The sequence below is a fragment of the Oncorhynchus gorbuscha genome, linkage group LG18 (assembly GCF_021184085.1).
Source record: "Oncorhynchus gorbuscha isolate QuinsamMale2020 ecotype Even-year linkage group LG18, OgorEven_v1.0, whole genome shotgun sequence".
NCBI lineage: Eukaryota > Metazoa > Chordata > Actinopteri > Salmoniformes > Salmonidae > Oncorhynchus > Oncorhynchus gorbuscha.
In genome coordinates, this window is record NC_060190.1 from 74,196,599 (window position 1) to 74,222,434 (window position 25,836).

The 25,836-nt window shown below is 44.3% G+C and overlaps 1 protein-coding gene across 2 annotated transcripts in view; it reads right to left on the minus strand.

Annotated features, from left to right (window-relative positions):
* The window catches only part of col2a1b (collagen, type II, alpha 1b), a 129,639-nt gene that overhangs the window by 4,780 nt on the left and 99,023 nt on the right, over window positions 1-25,836 (minus strand). For both annotated transcript variants that reach the window (XM_046312669.1, XM_046312667.1), the window contains 22 exons: window positions 24,556-24,609; window positions 24,181-24,234; window positions 23,426-23,524; window positions 23,178-23,276; window positions 20,948-21,055; window positions 20,667-20,720; window positions 20,275-20,328; window positions 19,847-19,900; window positions 18,420-18,473; window positions 18,100-18,207; window positions 17,924-17,977; window positions 17,780-17,833; window positions 12,400-12,561; window positions 10,550-10,657; window positions 8,825-8,932; window positions 7,188-7,349; window positions 6,739-6,900; window positions 5,076-5,129; window positions 4,832-4,939; window positions 3,845-4,133; window positions 3,361-3,548; window positions 2,529-2,771 (listed from right to left, as the gene is read on the minus strand). In XM_046312669.1, coding sequence (XP_046168625.1) covers window positions 2,529-2,771; window positions 3,361-3,548; window positions 3,845-4,133; window positions 4,832-4,939; window positions 5,076-5,129; window positions 6,739-6,900; window positions 7,188-7,349; window positions 8,825-8,932; window positions 10,550-10,657; window positions 12,400-12,561; window positions 17,780-17,833; window positions 17,924-17,977; window positions 18,100-18,207; window positions 18,420-18,473; window positions 19,847-19,900; window positions 20,275-20,328; window positions 20,667-20,720; window positions 20,948-21,055; window positions 23,178-23,276; window positions 23,426-23,524; window positions 24,181-24,234; window positions 24,556-24,609 — 2,430 coding nt within the window. The remainder of the gene's footprint in view (window positions 1-2,528; window positions 2,772-3,360; window positions 3,549-3,844; window positions 4,134-4,831; window positions 4,940-5,075; window positions 5,130-6,738; window positions 6,901-7,187; window positions 7,350-8,824; window positions 8,933-10,549; window positions 10,658-12,399; window positions 12,562-17,779; window positions 17,834-17,923; window positions 17,978-18,099; window positions 18,208-18,419; window positions 18,474-19,846; window positions 19,901-20,274; window positions 20,329-20,666; window positions 20,721-20,947; window positions 21,056-23,177; window positions 23,277-23,425; window positions 23,525-24,180; window positions 24,235-24,555; window positions 24,610-25,836) is intronic.

The window sequence follows — 25,836 nt, forward strand, 5'->3', positions numbered from 1 at the left end:
TTGTGGGTTGGGGTTAACAGACATGTTATAGATATCGATAGGGGACAGTCATGTTATAGATATTGATAGGGGACAGATATTGACAGGGGACAGATATTGATAGGGGATAGACATGTTATAGATATTGACATGGGACAGTGAATGAGTGTATTTGTGGTTTGGGGTTAACAGACATGTTATAGATATTGATAGGGGACAGACATGTTATAGATATGTTATAGATATTGATAGGGGACAGACATGTTATAGATATGTTATAGACATGTTATAGATATTGATAGGGGACAGACATGTTATAGATATGTTATAGATATTGATAGGGGACAGACATGTTATAGATATGTTATAGACATGTTATAGATATTGATAGGGGACAGACATGTTATAGATATGTTATAGACATGTTATAGATATTGATAGGGGACAGACATGTTATAGATATGTTATAGATATTGATAGGGGACAGACATGTTATAGATATGTTATAGATATGTTATAGATATTGATAGGGGACAGACATGTTATAGATATGTTATAGACATGTTATAGATATGTTATAGATATTGATAGGGGGCAGACATGTTATAGATATGTTATAGATATTGATAGGGGACAGACATGTTATAGATATTGATAGGGGACAGACATGTTATAGATATGTTATAGACATGTTATAGATATTGATAGGGGACAGACATGTTATAGATATGTTATAGATATTGATAGGGGACAGACATGTTATAGATATGTTATAGATATTGATAGGGGACAGACATGTTATAGACATGTTATAGACATATAGATAGGGGACAGACATGTTATAGATATGTTATAGATATTGATAGGGGACAGACATGTTATAGATATGTTATAGATATTGATAGGGGACATACATGTTATAGATATGTTATAGACATGTTATAGATATTGATAGGGGACAGACATGTTATAGATATGTTATAGATATTGATAGGGGACAGACATGTTATAGATATGTTATAGACATGTTATAGATATTGATAGGGGACAGACATGTTATAGATATGTTATAGATATTGATAGGGGACAGACATGTTATAGATATGTTATAGATATTGATAGGGGACAGACATGTTATAGATATGTTATAGACATGTTATAGATATTGATAGGGGACAGACATGTTATAGATATGTTATAGATATTGATAGGGGACAGACATGTTATAGATATGTTATAGATATTGATAGGGGACAGACATGTTATAGATATGTTATAGACATGTTATAGATATTGATAGGGGACAGACATGTTATAGATATGTTATAGATATTGATAGGGGACAGACATGTTATAGATATGTTATAGATATTGATAGGGGACAGACATGTTATAGACATGTTATAGATATTGATAGGGGACAGACATGTTATAGATATGTTATAGATATTGATAGGGGACAGACATGTTATAGATATGTTATAGATATTGATAGGGGACAGACATGTTATAGATATGTTATAGATATTGATAGGGGACAGACATGTTATAGATATGTTATAGACATGTTATAGATATTGATAGGGGACAGACATGTTATAGATATGTTATAGATATTGATAGGGGACAGACATGTTATAGATATGTTATAGATATTGATAGGGGACAGACATGTTATAGATATCTTATAGATATTGATAGGGGACAGACATGTTATAGATATCTTATAGACATGTTATAGATATTGATAGGGGACAGACATGTTATAGATATGTTATAGATATTGATAGGGGACAGACATGTTATAGATATGTTATAGACATGTTATAGATATTGATAGGGGACAGACATGTTATAGATATGTTATAGATATTGATAGGGGACAGACATGTTATAGATATGTTATAGACATGTTATAGATATTGATAGGGGACAGACATGTTATAGATATGTTATAGATATTGATAGGGGACAGACATGTTATAGATATGTTATAGATATGTTATAGATATTGATAGGGGACAGACATGTTATAGATATGTTATAGATATTGATAGGGGACAGACATGTTATAGATATGTTATAGACATGTTATAGATATTGATAGGGGACAGACATGTTATAGATATTGATAGGGGACAGACATGTTATAGATATGTTATAGATATGTTATAGATATTGATAGGGGACATACATGTTATAGATATGTTATAGATATGTTATAGACATGTTATAGATATTGATAGGGGATAGACATGTTATAGATATTGACAGGGGACAGTGAATGAGTGTATTTGTGGGTTGGGGTTAAATAGTCTCAAAACTGTTCCGTGTGTTTTCGTCACTGTGCAGCCGTCCTCCATAATGGTGTATGTAAAGTGGCTGTAGCCCGTGTGTGTGTGTGTGTGTGTGTGTGTGTGTGTGTGTGTGTGTGTGTGTGTGTGTGTGTGTGTGTGTGTGTGTGTGTGTGTGTGTGTGTGTGTGTGTGTGTGTGTGTGTGTGTGTGTGTGTGTGTGCGTGCGCGTGTGTGTGTGTGTTCATCCTCTCACCGTGCAGCCGTCCTCCATAACGCTGTAGGTGAAGCGGCTGTTGCCCTCGGCTCTGATCTCCACGTCGTTGGAGCCCTGGAGCAGCACGGCCTTCTTCAGGTTCCCCGTGGCCCCGTCCATATAGGCCACGCTGTTCTTGCAGTGGTAGGTGAGGTTCTGATTAGCCTCGGTGGACAGGAGCCGCAGGAAGGTCATCTGGATGCTGGCCGTGTTGGCTGTCAGACTCTCATCGCCATAGCTGAACTGTAGAGGGCAGCAGAGAGAGAGGAGGGGAGAAGGGAGGTCAGGACTGGTACAACGATGGATATCATATTACAATGTCAATGGTTAAAACTAGTGAGAGAGAACAGGGAGACAGGGATGTAAGAATCAATGACATCATTAAATCAGAACTATATCAGAATGTTGAACGGACTTAGTGGCATTGATTGAGATAATGTACGTAAAAAAAAGTAATTGTGTCGTATTTTAGTAAAACAAAAAGCAGGAATCCCCTAAAGGACCGAAACAAATCACAGAGAGGCTTGAGTAAATAAGTGCACTGCACACATAACAGATGTCACCTGAGATTGAAAAGGGAACAACAAAAAAAATCACGAATAATTTTTCAGATTTTGATTTGTTAAAAAAGTTTGAAATATACAATAAATGTCGTTCCACTTCATGATTGTGTCCCACTTGTTGTTGATTCTTCACAAAAAATACAGTTTTATATCTTTATGTTTGAAGCCTGAAATGTGGCAAAAGGTCGCAAAGTTCAAGGGGGCCGAATACTTTCGCAAGGCACTGTATATAGTAGAGAGCCGAAAAAAGAGATTGAAGGGTGACTCACGTGGAATCCTCCGTTCATGGTCTCTCCGAACCAGATGTGTTTGGCAGCCTTGCTCTTGCTGGACCACCAGTTCTTCTTGGGGATGCTGGCAGGCTTGGGGTAGACACAGGACTCTCCGGTCTCCATGTTACAGTAGACCTTGATGGCGTCTATGGTGCAGCCCTGGTTAGGGTCGATCCAGTACTCTCCTGCAGACAGACGGAGGAGACAGGAAACATCTCAGATTGAATCAGCTCTCTATTACTCTGTACTACAATACACATGTTTATATTTACTTTCTCTTTTGAATAAGACAGAATCTTCTAGACTTCCCTAAATATTATGGATTTTTTTTCCCGACCTAACCAGTGGGGACAGGAGAAACGTCACCTGAGCAGGAGAAACGTTAGGGCCCTGAGTTTTTCCTGGTCAAGTCATGTTGCTTGGCTAAAAGGCTTGACCCCTAAAACAAAGAGCCATTCTTCTCCCCCATCCCGTCACTCACCACTCTTCCAGTCTGGGTGGCACAGCTTCAGGTCTCTGCAAGTACGTGCAGGGTTCTTCTTGGAGCCCTCGGGGGATCGGATGTTCTCAATCTGGTTGTTGAGAGACTTGAGCGTGGCGTCCACCTCGGCGTCGTGCGTCCTCAGGTTTCCGGAGGCCTGGTCGGCCCTCATGTACCTCAGGGGATCGGGGGATTTCTCAGGCTGAGACAGGCCAGCGAAGGCAGACATGTCGATACCAGGGCCGGGAGGACCAGGAGGACCAGGGGGACCGGAGTTTCCAGGTGGACCCTGAGATACGCAGACAGAAGAAATTGGAAAACCAAGACGCTAGACTACGAGCTACTGGTGATGTGCTGCTAGCAGGGCCATAGGTATTACAGAAGACGAAAAGCACAGAGCAGAGGGGACATCAAGTGTCTATATAGCTGGCTGCCATCTCAGATGACAACCTGCTCCCTACACAGGGCATTACTTTGACCAGAGCAAAGGTAGCACACTATACGAGGAATAGGGGGTGATTTGAGATTTGCACCATGTCACACACTGCTCTCTCCTCTTCTCTTCTCCTCTCTTCTCTCTCCTCTCCCCTTCTCTCACCTCCACTTCTTTCTCCTCTCCTCTCCTCTCCTCTCCTCTCCTCTCCTCTCCTCTCCTCTCCTCTCCTCTCCTCTCCTCTCCTCTCCTCTCCTCTCCTCTCCTCTCCTCTCCTCTCCTCTCCTCTCCTCTCCTCCCTCTCCCTATCCCTCTCCCCTCCTCTCCTCTCTCCTCTCCTCTCCTCTCCTCTCCTCTCCTCTCCTCTCCTCTCCTCTCCTCTCCTCTCCTCTCCTCTCCTCTCCTCTCCTCTCCTCTCCCCTCCCCTCCCCTCCTCTCCTCCCCTCTCCTCTCCTCTCCTCTCCCTCTCCTCTCCCCTCCTCTCCTCTCCTCTTCTCTCCTCTCTAGTACTAAGATACATTGAGAGATAGATGGGAGATGAGAGCGTTACTCACAGAGGGACCAGTCTCTCCAGAGCGACCACGGGGTCCGGGTGGTCCGATGGGGCCGGGCATACCGTTGGTACCATCCTTTCCATGTGGACCAATAGGTCCGGGAGGTCCCTAAACAGAACACAAGGATTCAGATGTACTGTACTGTAGAATAGAGCTCTGCCTGCCATGCTCTTTGGCTGACAATAAGGAAGGGTACATCTCAAAACTCTATGTAAGAGTTGTTAATCATTCTGTCTATACTCACCCTTGATCCACTTGGTCCGGCAGGTCCAGAGGCACCCTGGTCTCCAGATTGACCCTGTGGGGAGAGACAAGGTGAGACAATGTCTATAGGAAAGATTGACCCTATGGGGAGAGACAAGGTGAGACAATGTCTATAGGACAGATTGACCCTATGGGGAGAGACAAGGTGGGACAATGTCTATAGGACAGATTGACCCTCTGGGGAGAGACAAGGTGAGACAATGTCTATAGGACAGATTGACCCTATGGGGAGAGACAAGGTGAGACAATGTCTATAGGACAGATTGACCCTCTGGGGAGAGACAAGGTGGGACAATGTCTATAGGACAGATTGACCCTCTGGGGAGAGACAAGGTGGGACAATGTCTATAGGACAGATTGACCCTATGGGGAGAGACAAGGTGGGACAATGTCTATAGGACAGATTGACCCTCTGGGGAGAGACAAGGTGAGACAATGTCTATAGGACAGATTGACCCTCTGGGGAGAGAGAAGGTGAGACAATGTCTATAGGACAGATTGACCCTATGGGGAGAGACATGGTGAGACAATGTCTATAGGACAGATTGACCCTATGGGGAGAGACAAGGTGAGACAATGTCTATAGGACAGATTGACCCTCTGGGGAGAGACAAGGTGAGACAATGTCTATAGGATATACACAACTACAGGTAAAGGCTAAAGAGACATTTGTGATATAGAGCCATTTGTGATATAGAGAGATTAGGGTGTACAGGGAGATACGGGGGTATAGGGAAATAAGGGGGTATAGGGAGATTAAGGGGAATAGGCAGATTATGGGTACAGGGAGATAAGGGGGTACAAGGAGATAAGGGGGTATAGGGAGATTAGGCGGTACAGAAATATTAGGGGTAGAGGGTTCCAGGTCTCAGAGATTATGCTGGGGTCGGGGGCAGAAAGATTAGTGGGTACAGTGAGATTCGGGGTAGAGAAAGATTAGGGTTACAGGGAGATTAGGGGTAGACCTGACATGGGAGATTAGTCCACCTGGGGTACTGGGAGATTATGCTGGGAACATTTGAACACAGGGAGATTAGGGGTAGAGGGAGATTAGGGTTAAAGGGAGATTAGGAGGTGCAGAAAGATTAGGGGTAGAGGGAGATTAGGGTTACAGGGAGATTAGGGTTACAGGGAGATTAGGGTTACAGGGAGATTAGGGGTACTGGGAGATTAGGGGTACAGGGAGATTAGGGGTAGAGGGAGATTAGGGTTAAAGGGAGATTAGGAGGTGCAGAAAGATTAGGGGTAGAGGGAGATTAGGGTTACAGGGAGATTAGGGTTACAGGGAGATTAGGGTTACAGTTACAGGGAGATTAGGGTTACAGGGAGATTAGGGGGGTACAGAAAGATTAGGGGTAGAGGGAGATTAGGGTTACAGGAAGATTAGGTGGTACAGAAATATTAGGGGTAGAGGGAGATTAGGGTTACAGGGAGATTAGGGTTACAGGGAGATTAGGGGTACAGGGAGATTAGGGGGGTACAGAAATATTAGGGTTACAGGGAGATTAGGGTTACAGGGAGATTAGGGGCACAGGGAGATAAGGGGGTACCGGTAGATTAGGAGGTGCAGAAAGATTAGGGGGAGAGGGAGATTAGGAGTACAGGGAGATTAGGGGGTACAGGGAGATTTGGGGGGTACTTACGGGAGGTCCAGGCAGACCCTGCAGACCAGTGAATCCTCTGTGTCCTTTCTGTCCTCTCTCTCCACCTTCTCCAGCCTCACCCTTGTCTCCACGGGGTCCTTGAGGTCCAGCCATTCCTCTGGCTCCAGCAGGCCCGGCAGGTCCAGCGGGTCCTTGAGCTCCCTAGAGAACAGTCAAGAGACAGACACAGGGTTAGGAAGGGCTGCAAATACAATAGTATTTGAGTAAACCGTTATATCTGAGAACCTTATGGATAATAAAAACATTATGAATATATCGACTGAACTCAATCACATATCCAGATTGTCCTGGCAAGAGAAAGTAGACAGAAAACAATAACATGGCCTGGGTTATTCACCTCCCAAGAGAGGGGGTTTTAGGGGTGTTAAAAGGCTTCTACGGGGTGCCATTGGGGATGTTATGGGGAGTGATTTAGGGTGTATACTCACAGCCTCTCCCCTGTCTCCCTGCTTGCCGGTGGGGCCGACAGGGCCGGGGGAACCATTAGCCCCTGGGGAGCCAGGAGCACCAGCAGGACCGGTGTTACCACGGTCACCCTTGATTCCAGTGGATCCATCTCTACCAGGGGGTCCATCAGAACCAGCGTTGCCCTGAGAGACAATCACACATAGTTTAATATCAGAAACATCAAACGTATAGATAGTGATCCAGTTAATCATGACAGTGAGTTAACGTGTTGTAGCGAAGGTATAGAGATGAGAGGCCATAACGGTGACACTGTGCTGCATTGAATGGCACACTATTCCCTATATAGTGCACTACATTTGGACAGAGCACTATGCGGACCCTGTTTAAAAGTAATGAGCAATATAAGAACTAGGATGCTACTTCAGTCACAACACGCTATGGGACAGACACTGACCTCTCTGTCATTTCAGACAACACGCTATGGGACAGACACTGACCTCTCTGTCATTTCAGACAACACGCTATGGGACAGACACTGACCTCTGTCATTTCAGACAACACGCTATGGGACAGACACTGACCTCTCTGTCATTTCAGACAACACGCTATGGGACAGACACTGACCTCTCTGTCATTTCAGACAACACGCTATGGGACAGACACTGACCTCTCTGTCATTTCAGACAACACGCTATGGGACAGACACTGACCTCTGTCATTTCAGACAACACGCTATGGGACAGACACTGACCTCTCTGTCATTTCAGACAACACGCTATGGGACAGACACTGACCTCTCTGTCATTTCAGACAACACGCTATGGGACAGACACTGACCTCTCTGTCATTTCAGACAACACGCTATGGGACAGACACTGACCTCTCTGTCATTTCAGACACAACACGCTATGGGACAGACACTGACCTCTCTGTCATTTCAGACAACACGCTATGGTAAGTTGGTGGTTGAAGATATCCCTCTAGTGGTGTGGGGGCTGTGCTTTGGCAAAGTGGGTGGGGTTATATCCTTCCTGTTTGGCCTCAGTCCGGGGGTGTCCTCGGATGGGGCCACAATGTCTCCCTACCCCTCCTGTCTCAGCCTCCAGTATTTATGCTGCAGTAGTTTATGTGTCGGGGGGCTGTTTGTTATATCTGGAGTACTTCTCCTGTCTGATTCGGTGTCCTGTGTGAATTTAAGTGTGCTCTCTCTAATTCTCTCTTTCTCTCTTTCTTTCTCTCTTTCGGTGAACCTGAGCCCTAGGACCATGCCTCAGGACTACCTGACATGATGACTCCTTGCTGTCCCCAGTCCACCTGGCCGTGCTGCTGCTCCAGTTTCAACTGTTCTGCCTTATTATTATTGGACCATGCTGGTCATTTATGAACATTTGAACATCTTGGCCATGTTCTGTTATAATCTCCACCCGGCACAGCCAGAAGAGGACTGGCCACCCCTCATAGCCTGGTTCCTCTCTAGGTTTCTTCCTAGGTTTTGGCCTTTCTAGGGAGTTTTTCCTAGTCAACGTGCTTCTACACCTGCATTGCTTGCTGTTTGGGGTTTTAGGCTGGGTTTCTGTACAGCACTTTGAGATATCAGCTGATGTACGAAGGGCTATATAAATACATTTGATTTGATTTGATTTTGACAGACACTGACCTCTCTCCCGGGCTCTCCAGCGGGTCCAGTCAGTCCAGGGGGTCCCACTGGGCCAGGGGGCCCACGGTCTCCGCTTCCACCAGGAGCTCCTTGTTTACCAGGCTCTCCCTGGGGAGATGGACACACGGGTCAGTTGGAGGACCACCAATAGGGGGCGACACTCTAATCAATAGTCATATATTCACTGATCTTTTTCTTTGAATATTCATCCATCCATTCTTACTTGAAATGGGTGGGATGGGTACAAGTCAATTGACAGTACAATATTATTCTGTCATCTATAATAGTGAATGAATCATGAATGAATAGTCTAATGAATGAATGACTGAATGAATAGTCTAATGAATGAATGAATTAATAGTCTAATGAATGAATGACTGAATGAATAGTAATGAATGAATGAATGAGTAGTCTAATGAATGAATGACTGAATGAATAGCCTAATGAATGAATGAATAGTCTAATGAATGAATTAATAGTCGAATGAATGAATTAATAGTCTAATGAATGAATAGTCTAATGAATGAATGAATGAATCAATAGCCTAATGAATGAATAGTCTAATGAATGAATGACTGAATGAATAGCCTAATGAATGAATAGTCTAATGAATGAATGACTGAATGAATAGCCTAATGAATGAATTAATAGTGTAATGAATGAATTAATAGTCTAATGAATGAATGACTGAATGAATAGCCTAATGAATTAATTAATGAATGAATAGCCTAATGAATGAATAGCCTAATGAATGAATGAATAGCCTAATGAATGAATGAATGAATGAATGAATGAATAGCCTAATGAATGAATGAATGAATAGCCTAATGAATGAATGAATGAATAGCCTAATGAATGAATAGCCTAATGAATGAATAGCCTAATGAATGAATAATGAATAGCCGAATGAATGAATGAATGAATAGCCTAATGAATGAATGAATGATAGCCTAATGAATGAATAGCCTAATGAATGAATGAATGAATAGCCTAATGAATGAATAGCCTAATGAATGAATAGCCTAATGAATGAATAGCCTAATGAATGAATAGCCTAATGAATGAATAGCCTAATGAATGAATAGCCTAATGAATGAATGAATGAATAGCCTAATGAATGAATAGCCTAATGAATTAATAGCCTAATGAATGAATAGCCTAATGAATGAATAGCCTAATGAATGAATAGCCTAATGAATGAATAGCCTAATGAATTAATAGCCTAATGAATGAATAGACTAATGAATGAATAGCCTAATGAATGAATAGCCTAATGAATGAATAGCCTAATGAATGAATGAATGAATAGCCTAATGAATGAATAGCCTAATGAATTAATAGCCTAATGAATGAATAGCCTAATGAATGAATAGCCTAATGAATTAATAGAATGAATGAATAGCCTAATGAATGAATGAATAGCCTAATGAATGAATGAATGAATAGCCTAAGGAATGAATGAATTAATAGTCTAATGAATGAATAGCCTAATGAATGAATGAATGAATAGTCTAATGAATGAATAGCATAATGAATTAATAGCCTAATGAATGAATAGCCTAATGAATGAATAGCTTAATGAATTAATAGCCTAATGAATTAATCAATAGTCTAATGAACGAATGAATGAATGAATAGTCTAAGGAATGAATGAATGAATAGTCTAATGAAGAATGAATAGTCTAATGAATGAATGGGATCTGTAATGTGGTGTATATGACTTACAGAGGGTCCTGGCAGGCCAGGGAAACCTCTCTCCCCACGCTGTCCTGGAAGACCAACAATACCACGCTGTCCAGCAAGACCTGAAGGACCTGAAGGACCATCGGGACCCTGGGAGGAGGAAGAGAAGAGGAAGAGGAGGAAGAGAGGAGGAAGAGAGGAAGAAGAGAGAAGGAGGAGCGGAGGAGAGGAGGAAGAGAGGAAGAGAGGTGGAGAGGAGGAAGAGAGGAAGAGAGGAGGAGGAGAGGAGAGGAGGAAGAGAGGAGAGGAGGAAGAGAGGAAGAGAGGAGGAGGAGAGGAGAGGAGGAAGAGAGGAAGAGAGGAGGAGGAGAGGAGGGGAGGAAGAGAGGAGGAAGTGGAGGATGAAGAGGAGGAAGAGAGGAGAGGAGGAATAGGGGAGAGGAGGAAGAAGAAGAGGAAGAAGAAGAGGAAGAGAAGAGAGGAGGAAGAGAGGAGAGGAGGAAGAGAGGAGAGGAGGAAGAGAGGAGAGTAGCAGGAGAGGAGAGGAGCAGGATAGGAGGAAGAGAGGAGTAGAGGAGGAAGAGAGGAAGAAGAGGAGGAAGAAGAGGAGGAAGAGAGGAGAGGAGGAGGAAGAGAGGAGAGGAGGAAGAGAGTAGAGGAGCAGGATAGGAGGAAGAGGGGAGGAGGAAGAGAGGAGGAAGAGAGGAAGAAGAGAAGGAAGAGGAGAGGAAGAGAGGAGGAGGAGGAGGTGGACGAGAGGAAGAGCAGGAGGAGAGGAGGAAGAGGAGAGGAAGAAGAGGAGGAGAGAAGCAAGTGGAGGACAAGAGGACTGTGTTATTTTCAAGTGAGTGTTTTCAACAACAACAAAAAATATATCAACAGAAAAACTATAAAAATCTGTAAACACACTGGAAAAAAACAAGAAAAAGCATTTTGTGTGCAGTGCTTCCACCTCCACTTCTGTGATTTATACCAGGGAGGATCAGAGGGTCTTATCATATCTGTTCTCTGGACTTGCCTGTCCAATTTCAGTAACAGACAGCTATGCCGGCTGTTAGTTCAGTACTGCTCAGGGGGTGAACTGCACAGCAGGGAGTGGGAAGTACAAAGTAAAACGTCCCCTCTGCCATCATATCTCTGTCCAGGGGAAGCCCACAGGGGGTATTAACGCCCTGCAGACAGCAGTGTGTTTGGGCTGGTTATTGGGTCAGCGACTGACACGTGTTTTGTTGTGATGGGGACGAGGGAATAGTCCATTATTCCCTGGACTGCTGTTCATGCCGGTTGGGTTGGAAGTCAAACCAAAAGAGAGACTTTTAAGACATAAAGCCAGTTTTGTTTTATAGCTGCAAAACCCCAAAATGAATGTATTTCCGTGTTAACTTGAGTGGTGGGATGTGTGTTGTCAGTGACATCACAATCGGAAGAACACCACGAGTTCAGAAACACGTGACCTAAATAACTTCAATGTTGAATGAAGCATAAAGCCTGTAGGATCTGTGTTGATTAAAGCCTGTAGGACCTGTATTGATTAAAGCCTGTAGGACCTGTATTGATTAAAGCCTGTAGGACCTGTATTGATTAAAGCCTGTAGGATCTGTATTGATTAAAGCCTGTAGGACCTGTATTGATTAAAGCCTGTAGGATCTGTATTGATTAAAGCCTGTAGGACCTGTATTGATTAAAGCCTGTAGGATTTGTATTGATTAAAGCCTGTAGGACCTGTATTGATTAAAGCCTGTAGGACCTGTATTTGAGGACGGTTGTGACAAAAGATGAATTCAGCTTGTATTACCATCTTTTGCTTCAGTATGGTGCTGGGTTGAATGAGAGTTATCAAGCCCGTCCACTATGCCCCTGGCTGGAGGACGGTAATGTAGTGATAAACTTACAGAGGGGCCATCCTCTCCAGCATCTCCCTTCTCTCCAGGGGATCCAGCGGTTCCACGCAGCCCAGCGTCTCCCTGTCTGCCTGGGGGTCCACCGTCTCCACGCACACCCTTAGGGCCATCTTTACCAGCAGGGCCAGAGGGCCCAGCAGCACCAGGGTTACCCTGCAGAGACACCATTTATTTATTTATTTATTTTATTTCACCTTTATTTAACAATGTAGGCCAGTTGAGTTCTCATTCACAACTGCGACCTGACCAAGATAAAGCAAAGCAGTGCGATACAAACAACAACACAGAGTTACACATAGAATAAACAAACATGCAGTCAATAACACAATAGAAGATCTGTATACAGTGTGTGCAAATTAGGTAAGATTAGGGAGGTTAGGCAACAAATAGGCCGTAGTAGCGAAGTAAATACAATTGATCAATTAAACACTGGAGTGATAGATGTGCAGAAGGTGAATGTGCAAGTAGAGATACTGGAGTGAAAAGGAGCAAAACAATAGATAACAATATGGGGATGAGGTAGTTGGGTGGGCTATTTACAGATGGGCTGTTTACAGTTGCAATGATCGGTAAGCTGCTCTGACAGCTGGTGCTTAAAGTTAGTGAGGGAGATATGAGACTCCAGCTTTTTTTTTTTTTTTTGCAATTCGTTCCAGTCATTGGTGGCAGAGAACTGGAAGGAAAGGCGGCCAAATGAGGAGTTGACTTTGGGGATGACCAGTGAAATATACCTGCTGGAGCGCGTGCTACGGGTGGGCGTTGCTATGGTGACCAGTGAAATATACCTGCTGGAGCGCGTGCTACGGGTGGGCGTTGCTATGGTGACCAGTGAAATATACCTGCTGGAGCGCGTGCTACGGGTGGGTGCTGCTATGGTGACCAGTGAGCTGAGATAAAGCAGAGCTTTACCTAGCAAAGACTTATAGATGACCTGGAGCTAGTGGGTTTGGTGACAAATATGTATCGAGGGCAAGCCAACGAGAGCATACAGGTCGCAGTGGTAGGGAGTATATGGGGTTTTGGTGACAAAACGGATGGCACTGTGATAGACTGCATCCAATTTGCTGAGTAGAGTGTTGGAGGCTATTTTGTAAATTACATTGCCGAAGTCGAGGATCGGTAGGATAGTCAGTTTTACGAGGGTATGTTTGGCAGCATGAGTGAAGGATGCTTTGTTGCGAAATAGGAAGCCGATTCTAGATTTAATTTTGGATTGGAGATGCTTAATGTGAGTCTGGAGATGCTTAATGTGAGTCTTTACAGTCTAACCAGACACCTAGGTATTTATAGTTTGTAGCCCACATATTCGAAGTCATAACCCTCCACTACTGATGGGATTAGGTCAATATCCTTCCAGGATACCCGTCCCAGGGCGATTAGAAAGGCCTGCTTGCTGAAGTGTTTTGGGAGCGTTTGACAGTGATGAGGGGTGGTCGTTTGACCGCGGACCCATTACGGACGCAGGCAATGAGGCAGTGATTGCTGAGATCCTGGTTGAAGACAGCAGAGGTGTATTTAGAGGGCAGGTTGGTCAGGACGACGTCTATGAAGATGTGTACGGATTTATTGATGTACCTGGTAGGTTCCTTGATAATTTGTGAGATTGAGGGAATCTAGTTTAGATTGTAGGACGGCCGGGGTGTTAAGCATGTCCCAGTTTAGGTCACCTAACCATACGAACTCTGAAGATAGATGGGGGGGCAATCAATTCACATATGGTGTCCAGGGCACAGCTGGGGGCTGAGGGTGGTCTATAACATGTGGCAACAGTGAGAGACTTATTTATGGAAAGGTGGATTTTTAAAAGTAGAAGCTCGAACTGTTTGGGCACAGACCTGGATAGTATGACAGAACTCTGCAGGCTATCTCTGCAGTAAATTGCAACTCCACCCCCTTTGGCAGTTCTATCTTGGTGGAAAATTATGTAGTTGGGGATGAAAAATTCAGAATTTTTGGTGGCCTTCCTATGCCATGTTTCAGACACGGCTAGGACATCAGGGTTGGCAGAGTGTGCTAAAGTAGTGAATAAAACAACCTTAGGGAGGAGGCAGTCAGTCAATCAACCAATCAATCAGTTCATCACTCAACCGATCAACTGGTCAACCAGTAAAACAAGCAACCAATCAAGCAATCAGTCAATCAACCAATCAACAGGGTTAAACCAAGAAATGTAGACTCTCTGGGACAGTGGAGGCTCATCAGAGGAGGAAGGGGAGGACCATCCTCCTCAGTGAATGTCATAAAAATAAAAATAGTGAAACATTAAAAAAGTTATTATTTTTAGATAAAATATACTAAAGTAGTGTGTTTGGACTGGTTATTTGGTCAGTGATGAACACATACTGACTGCCCTGTCTTGTGATGGGATGAGGGAATAGTGTTTCCCATTATTTATTCAAAAATGAAGGAGAAGCAAGAAAGAGAGAGCGAGAGCGAGAGAGAGAGAGAGAGAGAGAGAGAGAGAGAGAGAGAGAGAGAGAGCGAGAGAGGGAGAGAGCGAGAGAGAGAGAGAGAGAGAGCGAGAGAGAGAGAGAGAGAGAGAGAGAGAGAGAGAGAGAGAGAGAGAGAGAGCGAGAGAGAGAGAGAGAGAGAGAGAGAGAGAGAGAGAGAGAGCGAGAGAGGGAGAGAGAGAGAGAGAGCGAGAGAGAGAGAGAGAGAGAGAGAGAGAGAGAGAGAGAGGGAGAGAGCGAGAGAGAGAGCGAGAGAGAGAGAGAGAGAGAGAGAGAGAGAGAGAGAGAGAGAGAGAGAGGGAGAGAGCGAGAGAGAGAGCGAGAGAGAGAGAGAGAGAGAGAGAGAGAGAGAGAGAGAGAGAGAGAGAGAGAGAGGGAGAGAGAGAGAGGGAGAGAGCGAGAGAGAGAGCGAGAGAGAGAGAGAGAGAGAGAGAGAGAGAGAGAGAGAGAGAGAGAGAGAGGGAGAGAGCGAGAGAGAGAGCGAGAGAGAGAGCGAGAGAGAGAGAGAGAGAGAGAGAGAGAGAGAGAGAGAGAGAGGGAGAGAGAGAGAGAGAGAGCGAGAGAGCGAGAGAGAGAGAGAGAGAGAGAGCGAGAGAGAGAGCGAGAGAGAGAGAGAGAGAGAGAGAGAGAGAGAGAGAGAGAGAGAGAGAGAGCGAGAGAGAGAGCGAGAGAGCGAGAGAGAGAGAGAGAGAGAGAGAGAGAGAGAGAGAGAGAGGGAGAGAGCGAGAGAGAGAGCGAGAGAGCGAGAGAGCGAGAGAGATAGCTACATTTCATATTGTTTTACTTAGCTACTGAATGCAGCTAGCTAGTTTAGCCTACTCAAACACCCGGCTCAAACAGGGAGGGATGTTATGCCAGCTAGCTGGCTATAACAGGGGGATGTTATGTTAGCTAGCTGGCTATAACAGGGGGATGTTATGTTAGCTAGCTGGCTATAACAGGGGGATGTTATGTTAGCTGGCTATAACAGGGGGATGTTATGTTAGCTGGCTATAACAGGGGGATGTTATGTTAGCTAGCTGGCTATAACAGGGGGATGTTATGTTAGCTGGCTGGATATAACAGGGGGATGTTATGTTAGCTAGCTGGCTATAACAGGGGGATGTTATGTTAGCTGGCTATAACAGGGGGATGTTATGTTAGCTGGCTATAACAGGGGGATGTTATGTTAGCTGGCTATAACAGAGGGATGTTATGTTAGCTAGCTGGCTATAACAGGGGGATGTTATGTTAGCTAGCTGGCTATAACAGGGGGATGTTATGTTAGCTAGCTATCCAACACTGGAACTCTTCCAAGTCAAGAAAAGCTCTTGGCTTATTGCCACCGGGGCCTGCTGGTGTAACTATTAAACTGCTTGCTGACTGGACACTGTACTGCATGATTGTAGCAGGTTTACTAACACATTAGTTCTAGTAACTTTGTTTTTGACTTGACATTAGCTAATATGGTGACAACAATGTAGGATGTGCGTAGCGGTTAGTGGTTAGTGGTTATGATATGAAGGTTTGGCTTGGTTTCTTTTTGTTCACTGGTCACAGACAGCTGATGTGTTATGCACTGAAGGGAAAAGGTAAGAGAGCACGTAGATGCAAGAAGGAATTATACAATGATCTGTCTGCTATGAAAGTGAATTGTGTTTTCATGTGATCAGTGGTGTATTCATTCTGCTGGTTTTATTTAAAATGGTTTCTTAAACGGAAGCAACGGGGATAAACATATCTGAAATTGTCCAATAGAAATTCTCGTTTGCAACTGTTGGACTAATGATTACAAATCATTAGTCATTATCATTACTAAATACTATAGTAAATACTATACTAAATATTATACTAAATATTATAGTTGGTACTATACTAAATACTATACTAAATACTATACTAAATACTATAGTAAATGATATACTAAATACTATAATATATAATATACTAAATACTATACTAAATACTATACTAAATACTATACGAAATATTATAGTTAGTACTATACTAAATACTATACTAAATACTGTAGTAAATGTTATACTAAATACCATAATAAATAATATACTAAATACTATACGAAATATTATAGTTAGTACTATCCTAGATACTATACTAAATACTATACTAAATACTATAGTAAATGTTATACTAAATTCTATAATAAATAATATACTAAATACTAATCGAAATAGTATAGTAAACACTATACTAAACACTATACTAAATACTATAATAAATACTATATTAAATACTGTACTAAATACTATACTAAATATTATAGTAAATATTGTAGTAAATACTATAGTAAATACTATACTTAATACTATACTACATACTATAATGATGCTGAATGATTCTGTGTTGGTCTGTTTATTGGTTTCAAACCTAGAAGGATGCATGGGATCCCAAACGCAAGGTTCAGTTCGACTGAATACAGTGTGTGAACACAGTATTCATAATAGTCTGTGTGTTCTGAATAGTATCAGGAAACTATTGGAGAAACTTGGAAATACATAAAAGAGATCCCTTCATTTTGGAAAATGTTTACCAACGCGGTTACGCCCACATAAAAACAAGCCCTTTTCTATTCCAATCCAATCCAACACCTCAGATTACCGCGAACAATCCTAGTTTACAAGTAGAAGAATCATGGGGTGGCAGGGTAGCCTAGTGGTTAGAGCATTGGACTAGTAACCGAAAGGTTGCAAGTTCAAATCCCCGAGCTGACAAGGTACAAAATCTGTTGTTCTGCCCCCTGAACAGGCAGTTAACCCACTGTTTCCTAGGCCGTCATTGAAAATAAGAATTTGTTCTTAACTGACTTGCCTAGTAAAATAAAAAAATTAAAAGAATCATTTAGTCTTCAGTAACAATGCTCAGGTTGGGTGTTTGAGTTGTGTGTGTTTGTATGTGTATCGCTGATAAGTGATTGTACTTACGTTGGGACCAGGGGGCCCGACTCTGCCGGCAGCACCAGGGAAACCAGTGGCACCCTGAGAGGTTGTTGATGAAATGGAACAATTACAAAACAATATAAAACAACAAAGCGGACATTAAATACACAATATGAGTTTTATACTTACAGGGGGTCCCTGAGCACCGCGAGCACCTTTAGGTCCAGAAACGCCAGTTGGTCCCTGAAATGAAGGAAATTATCTGAAGTTTTATGAAGAAACGTGAAGCAAGTAACTCCAACAGAATATTTGGTAACCAATAAACACCTCGATGTTTTTACATTTCAGGAAAAAGTGAAACTTACGGAAGGTCCAGGTGCTCCAGAGGGTCCCTGGGGTCCAGGGGCACCTGCGTCTCCCTTCTGACCACCCTCTCCCTGCTCTCCTTTGGCTCCGGGCTGACCATCAGATCCCTGGGGGTTGGGACACGGGGAGAAAGACAGCTCAGACAGCTACTTGCTTCAACATATAACAAGCAGCAGGGGTCATCATCCCCTTCTATTTAATCATCCATTTGAATGGATGAGACGGTCATTGTAAATGTGGCAGTCCGGGATGTTGACGGTAGGACTGACGGTGAGAGAAAGCGCATCAACAGTACATTGTCCTTGGTGAAGATACTTACAGGAGGCCCAGCGAAGCCAGCAGGCCCAGGAGGTCCGGTCTCACCCCTGTCTCCCTGTTAGGAGAGAAGATGGGGAACAAGTTGAGCAGAATACACTTCCCCTAACATACCCTTCTTCAAATGACGTACCATGTACCGTATCAACTTCTGTGTTAATTCAAATGTTCTATTGAGAGCTGGAGAGTATAGCAGGACAACAGGATTCTCTACTCTGGATCAGTACAGAGGCCTAGAGAGGGCAGTAGACCCTAATCAGACTCTACTCTGGATCAGTACAGAGACCTAGAGAGGGCAGTAGACCCTAATCAGACTCTACTCTGGATCAGTACAGAGACCTAGAGAGGGCAGTAGACCCTAATCAGACTCTACTCTGGATCAGTACAGATACCTAGAGAGGGCAGTAGACCCTAATCAGACTCTACTCTGGATCAGTACAGAGACCTAGAGAGGGCAGTAGACCCTAATCAGACTCTACTCTGGATCAGTACAGAGACCTAGAGAGGGCAGTAGACCCTAATCAGACTCTACTCTGGATCAGTACAGAGACCTAGAGAGGGCAGTAGACCCTAATCAGACTCTACTCTGGATCAGTACAGAGACCTAGAGAGGGCAGTAGACCCTAATCAGACTCTACTCTGGATCAGTACAGAGACCTAGAGAGGGCAGTAGACCCTAATCAGACTCTACTCTGGATCAGTACAGAGACCTAGAGAGGGCAGTAGACCCTAATCAGACTCTACTCTGGATCAGTACAGAGGCCTAGAGAGGGCAGTAGACCCTAATCAGACTCTACTCTGGATCAGTACAGAGACCTAGAGAGGGCAGTAGACCCTAATCAGACTCTACTCTGGATCAGTACAGAGGCCTAGAGAGGGCAGTAGACCCTAATCAGACTCTACTCTGGATCAGTACAGAGACCTAGAGAGGGCAGTAGACCCTAATCAGACTCTACTCTGGATCAGTACAGAGACCTAGAGAGGGCAGTAGACCCTAATCAGACTCTACTCTGGATCAGTACAGAGACCTAGAGAGGGCAGTAAGACCCTAATCAGACAGCTGAGGCAAAGTTTTAAAAAACAACAACATATTTCTGATGTAATGAATGCCATGTAGCAGACACTTTTATCCAAAGCGTTTTGCATACGTTAAACATATTGATTGGCCACGGTAATCGAACCCACAACCCTAGCGTTGCAAACGGATCTACACGGGACCACAAGTCATTTTTTACTTTATCCTAATTGGTGTGTGTGTGTGTGTGTGTCTGTGTGTCTGTGTGTGTGTGCCTGTGTGTGTGTGTGTGTGTGTGTGTGTCTGTGTGTGTCTGTCTGTGTGTGTGTCTGTGTCTGTGTCTGTGTCTGTGAGTGTGTGTGTGTGTGTGTGTGTCTGTGTCTGTGTGTGTGTGTGTGTGTGTGTGTGGTACCTACAGGAGCACCACGGGCACCAGCAGCACCGGAAGGTCCAGATGGACCAGATTCACCCTATAGGAGGAAACACAGAGGTCAGAGGTCAGTCACAGAGGTCAATGAATAAGTCCATAAATCACACCTTATATGGACTGTCTGTATCATACAGTTTATGAGAGGAAACCTCCCAACACCTTATATGGACTGTCTGTATCATACAGTTTATGAGAGGTAACCTCCCAACACCTTATATGGACTGTCTGTATCATACAGTTTATGAGAGGAAACCTCCCAACACCTTATATGGACTGTCTGTATCATACAGTTTATGAGAGGAAACCTCCCAACAGATGATATGGATGTATGTTGTTTTCTTCTTCTGACTGATCTAATACAATCATTAAAATAATCAATGAACTATTATTCAAGTTTAAAGAGAAATTGCTCACCTTCTCTCCGTTGGGACCAGCTGGGCCGGGAGGACCAATGGGACCAGTCAAACCCTAAAAGAGTTAGACGGGGAAAACATGGAAAAGAGAAATGTTTCAGTACAATATCTAGTATATCTGTCCTTTTGCTGTTGTCTCACTGTACACAAATGCCCATGAACAAATTAACAATTTAAGTGTAGTGGAATTGCTGGAGGGAATAATTAAATGTGTTGATTATTACATGGCAGAGTGAGTGAGGTCATCAATGTGTTGAATATTAAATGGTAGAGTGAGGTCATCAATGTGTTGAATATTAAATGGTAGAGTGAGTGAGGTCATTGGGCTGGGTGATACGGTGCATGATGATGATGATGATGATGATGATGAGGATGTGGATGAGGGTCACTCACTCTTGAGCCGTCTTTGCCAGAAGCACCCTCAGGTCCCTTCTCTCCATTGTCACCCTGTGGGACACAAACACAATGACATTATAATTGCATTACTAACTGCATATAATTCAATATGCAATCACATCAATTGTTGCCAAACATACATCTGTTACTATTGTCTCAAGCAGATCCTGTTGCTAAGTACAGGTCCGTTTCACAGCTTATTACTATTATGAATCATATTGTGTTACATTTCATTAACATGACTGTTCCTCTGCTGCTCTCGAGCAGGCACCACTTACTCTGTCTCCCTTAGGTCCGGGGATGCCTGAGGCCCCTCTCTCTCCGGGCATACCCTGCAGACCGGGGGGTCCCTGGGCACCCGATGAGCCACCTGGTCCGATCGCTCCCTGGAAAACAGAATGGACACAGACGCTGTCAACAGCTGCAGGGACACCGTAGGAAAGGTGACGGAATGCAGAAGGGTATGTTGTTGTTTACTCGTCTCATTATATGCCCAACGATATTTGTCCCTCAGGCATGAATTGAATAGATGGAATATAACAGAACAGTGTTCTCCCCACAATGAGGAAATAGACACAGGGACATGATTCATCATGAGGAAATAGACACAGGGACATGATTCACCATGAGGAAATAGACACAGGAATATGATTCACCATGAGGAAATAGACCTGTTCACAGGGACATGATTCACCATGAGGAAATAGACACAGGGACAAGATTCACCATGAGGAAATAGACCTGTTCACAGGGACATGATTCACCATGAGGAAATAGACCTGTTCACAGGGACATGATTCACCATGAGGAAATAGACCTGTTCACAGGGACATGATTCACCATGAGGAAATAGACACAGGGACAAGATTCACCATGAGGAAATAGACACAGGGACATGATTCATCATGAGGAAATAGACCTGTTCACAGGGACATGATTCACCATGAGGAAATAGACACAGGGACATGATTCATCATGAGGAAATAGACACAGGGACATGATTCATCATGAGGAAATAGACCTGTTCACAGGGACATGATTCACCATGAGGAAATAGACACAGGGACATGATTCACCATGAGGAAATAGACACAGGGACATGATTCATCATGAGGAAATAGACACAGGAATATGATTCATCAAAAGAAACAACATCAAATACAAGGAGAATTGTACCCAGTGGGCAAAAATGTTTGAAAGTAATATCATATTGTAATTTCAAAAGATACCTTCAGGGGTATCCACATCTTCATCATTAATCTTAAAAAAAAAGTAATTTCCTTTCTGATATGAGATGGTTTCAGAGTGTAGTGTATTTGAGAACCATTCTAAGGTTGTTTGGGACGTGATTCAGTTTTCCAGTGAAATATGCATCCTCAATCAGCACAGCTAAAGTAAAGTATAGGACATGATTTCAAACAGCATTTGATCTGAGGTCTGAGCTGTTTATAGCGTTGACATTGTTGTTGTTGTTGTTGTTGTTGTTGTTCTTCTACTACACTGAGAATGCAAAACATTATGAACACCTTCCTAATATTGAGTTAAACCCCTTTACTAGTGTGATTCCAGCTAGTAAACCGCAAGTTCTACCAGCCTGGGTGACATTCTACTAGCCTGGGTGACATTCTACTAGCCTGGGTGACATTCTACTAGCCTGGGTGACATTCTACTAGCCTGGGTGACATTCTACTAGCCTGGGTGACATTCTACTAGCCTGGGTGACATTCTACTAGCCTGGGTGACATTCTACTAGCCTGGATGGTATTCTACAGGCTGGGTGACATTCTACAGGCTGGGTGACATTCTACAGCCTGGGTGACATTCTACCAGCCTGGGTGACATTCTACTAGCCTGGGTGACATTCTACCAGTCTGGGTGGTATTCTACCAGCCTGGGTGACATTCTACCAGCCTGGGTGGTATTCTACTAGCCTGGGTGGTATTATACAGGCTGGGTGACATTCCCCCAGCCTGGGTGACATTCTACCAGCCTGGGTGACATTCTACCAGCCTGGATGGTATTCTACAGACTGGGTGACATTCTACAGGCTAGGTGACATTCTACAGCCTGGGTGACATTCTACCAGCCTGGGTGACATTCTACTAGCCTGGGTGACATTCTACCAGTCTGGGTGGTATTCTACCAGCCTGGGTGACATTCTACGAGCCTGGGTGGTATTCTACCAGCCTGGGTGGTATTATACAGGCTGGGTGACATTCTCCCAGCCTGGGTGACATTCAACCAGCCTGGGTGACATTCTACCAGCCTGGATGACATTCTACCAGCCTGGATGACATTCTACCCCCCTTAGTGACATTCTACCAGTCTGGGTGACATTCTACTAGCCTGGGTGACATTCTACTAGCCTGGGTGACATTCTACCCGCCTGGGTGACATTCTACCAGCCTGGGTGACATTCTACCAGCCTGGGTGACATTCTACCACCCAAGGGTCCAACATCTGGAATATTAGGTATGTGAGAAGGTCTCCACAGTGTGTTTCTCTCACCTTGGGTCCGTCAGTTCCAGGAGTTCCAGGCAGACCACGAGGTCCCTGCAGCCCCTGAGGCCCAGCACCTCCTCTCTCTCCTGGGAAACCACGCTCACCCTACAGGGTGACAGACAGAGACAGGGATGGATGGTTCATAGTATTGCTCAGCATTACTCCGTATGAGTTCCTCCCATTCTCCATAATGGGAGTTAGTTATATGAACATTGTAGGTGTGGGAGATGAGAGGTGGAGGAGATGAAACTCACTCTGGGTCCAGTGGCACCAGCAGCTCCACCCTCTCCTGGAACACCCATGTCACCGGGCTTGCCCCCCTCACCAGGTGGGCCGGGAGGTCCGGGCAGACCCTGTATACAGGAAACAAATCAATGAATCAATCAGTGAATCAATCAATCAACTAACCAAGTGGCTATTGTTATCTCTTGGGAAGTGTAGATGAGTGTCAATGTGATTGGACACATGTAGTCTATATGTCAATGTGATTGGACACATGTAGTCTATATGTCAATGTGATTGGACACATGTAGTCTATATGTCAATGTGATTGGACACATGTAGTCTATATGTCAATGTGATTGGACACATGTAGTCTATGTGATACTGTATATGATGGGAGCATGTGAACGCAGAGTGACAGACAGACAGACAGACAGACAGACAGACAGACAGACAGACAGACAGACAGACAGACAGACAGACAGACAGACAGACAGACAGACAGACAGACAGACAGACAGACAGACAGACAGACAGACAGACAGACAGACAGACAGACAGACAGACAGACAGACAGTGACAGACAGACAGACAGACAGACAGACAGACAGACAGACAGACAGACAGACAGACAGACAGACAGACAGACAGACAGACAGACAGACAGACAGACAGACAGACAGACAGACAGACAGACAGACAGACAGACAGACAGACAGACAGACAGACAGACAGACAGACAGACAGACAGACAGACAGACAGACAGACAGACAGACAGACACTAACCTGGAAGCCAGAAGGTCCAGGCTGTCCTTGCTCTCCTCTTTCTCCAGCAGGGCCCTGTGGTAAACGAAGGGTTAACACTGAGCATTATAGCTGTGGCTGGGCTGCCGTGAAAAACTCATTAAGAATTGTGCCTTTAAACTCAATTGACACATCTAACCAAGTCATTGTGAACAAGTTATTCTTATCTTGTCAATTCATTCTTACAATAATCATAAAATCTTACATCCACAACGAAACATAAATCAGAAAGGTTAGCGAGCTGTGAATTGACAACGACACCTGTTGAACACTGAGAATTATATCCAGCCTGGGCTATGGGGAGGCTTGAGTTATCAGGTCGTTTTAGAGTGTGATTGGACAGGTAAAGATACTCACTGCAGGGCCAGGTGGTCCAGCAGCTCCAGTCTCACCATCCTTTCCAGGAAGACCCTATAGGGAGAGAGAGATGGATGTGAGAGAAGGAGAGAAAGGGGGAGAGAGAGGGGGATGTGAGAGAAGAAGAGAAAGGGAGAGAGAGGGGGATGTGAGAGAAGGAGAGAAAGGGAGAGAGAGAGAGGGATGTGAGAGAAGGAGAGAAAGGGAGAGAGAGGGGGATGTGAGAGAAGGAGAGAAAGGGAGAGAGAGAGAGGGATGTGAGAGAAGGAGAGAAAGGGAGAGAGAGGGGGATGTGAGAGAAGGAGAGAAAGGGAGAGAGAGAGAGGGATGTGAGAGAAGGAGAGAGAGAGGGAGAGAGAAAGAGGGATGTGAGAGAAGGAGAGAGAGAGGGATGTGAGAGAAGGAGAGAAAGGGAGAGAGAGAGGGATGTGAGAGAAGGAGAGAAAGGGAGAGAGAGAGAGGGATGTGAGAGAAGGAGAGAAAGGGAGAGAGAGGGGGATGTGAGAGAAGGAGAGAAAGGGAGAGAGAGAGAGAGGGATGTGAGAGAAGGAGAGAGAGAGGGATGTGAGAGAAGGAGAGAAAGGGAGAGAGAGAGGGGGATGTGAGAGAAGGAGAGAAAGGGAGAGAGAGATGGATGTGAGAGAAGGAGAGAAAGCGAGAGAGAGAGAGAGTGATGTGAGAGAAGGAGAGAAAGGGAGAGAGAGGGGGATGTGAGAGAAGGAGAGAAAGGGGGAGAGAGAGAGGGATGTGAGAGAAGGAGAGAAAGGGAGAGAGAGAGGGATGTGAGAGAAGGAGAGAAAGGGAGAGAGAGAGAGGGATGTGAAAGAAGGAGAGAAAGGGAGAGAGAGAGGGGGATGTGAGAGAAGGAGAGAAAGGGAGAGAGAGATAGGGATGTGAGAGAAGGAGAGAAAGGGAGAGAGAGAGAGAGGGATGTGAGAGAAGGAGAGAAAGGGAGAGAGAGAGAGGGATGTGAGAGAAGGAGAGAAAGGGAGAGAAAGAGAGGGATGTGAGAGAAGGAGAGAAAGGGAGAGAGAGAGAGGGATGTGAGAGAAGGAGAGAAAGGAGAGAGAGAGGGGGATGTGAGAGAAGGAGAGAAAGGGAGAGAGAGAGAGGGATGTGAGAGAAGGAGAGAAAGGGAGAGAGAGAGAGGGATGTGAGAGAAGGAGAGAAAGGGCAAGAGAGAGAGAGGGATGTGAGAGAAGGAGAGAAAGGGAGAGAGAGAGAGGGATGTGAGAGAAGGAGAGAAAGGGCAAGAGAGAGAGAGGGATGTGAGAGAAGGAG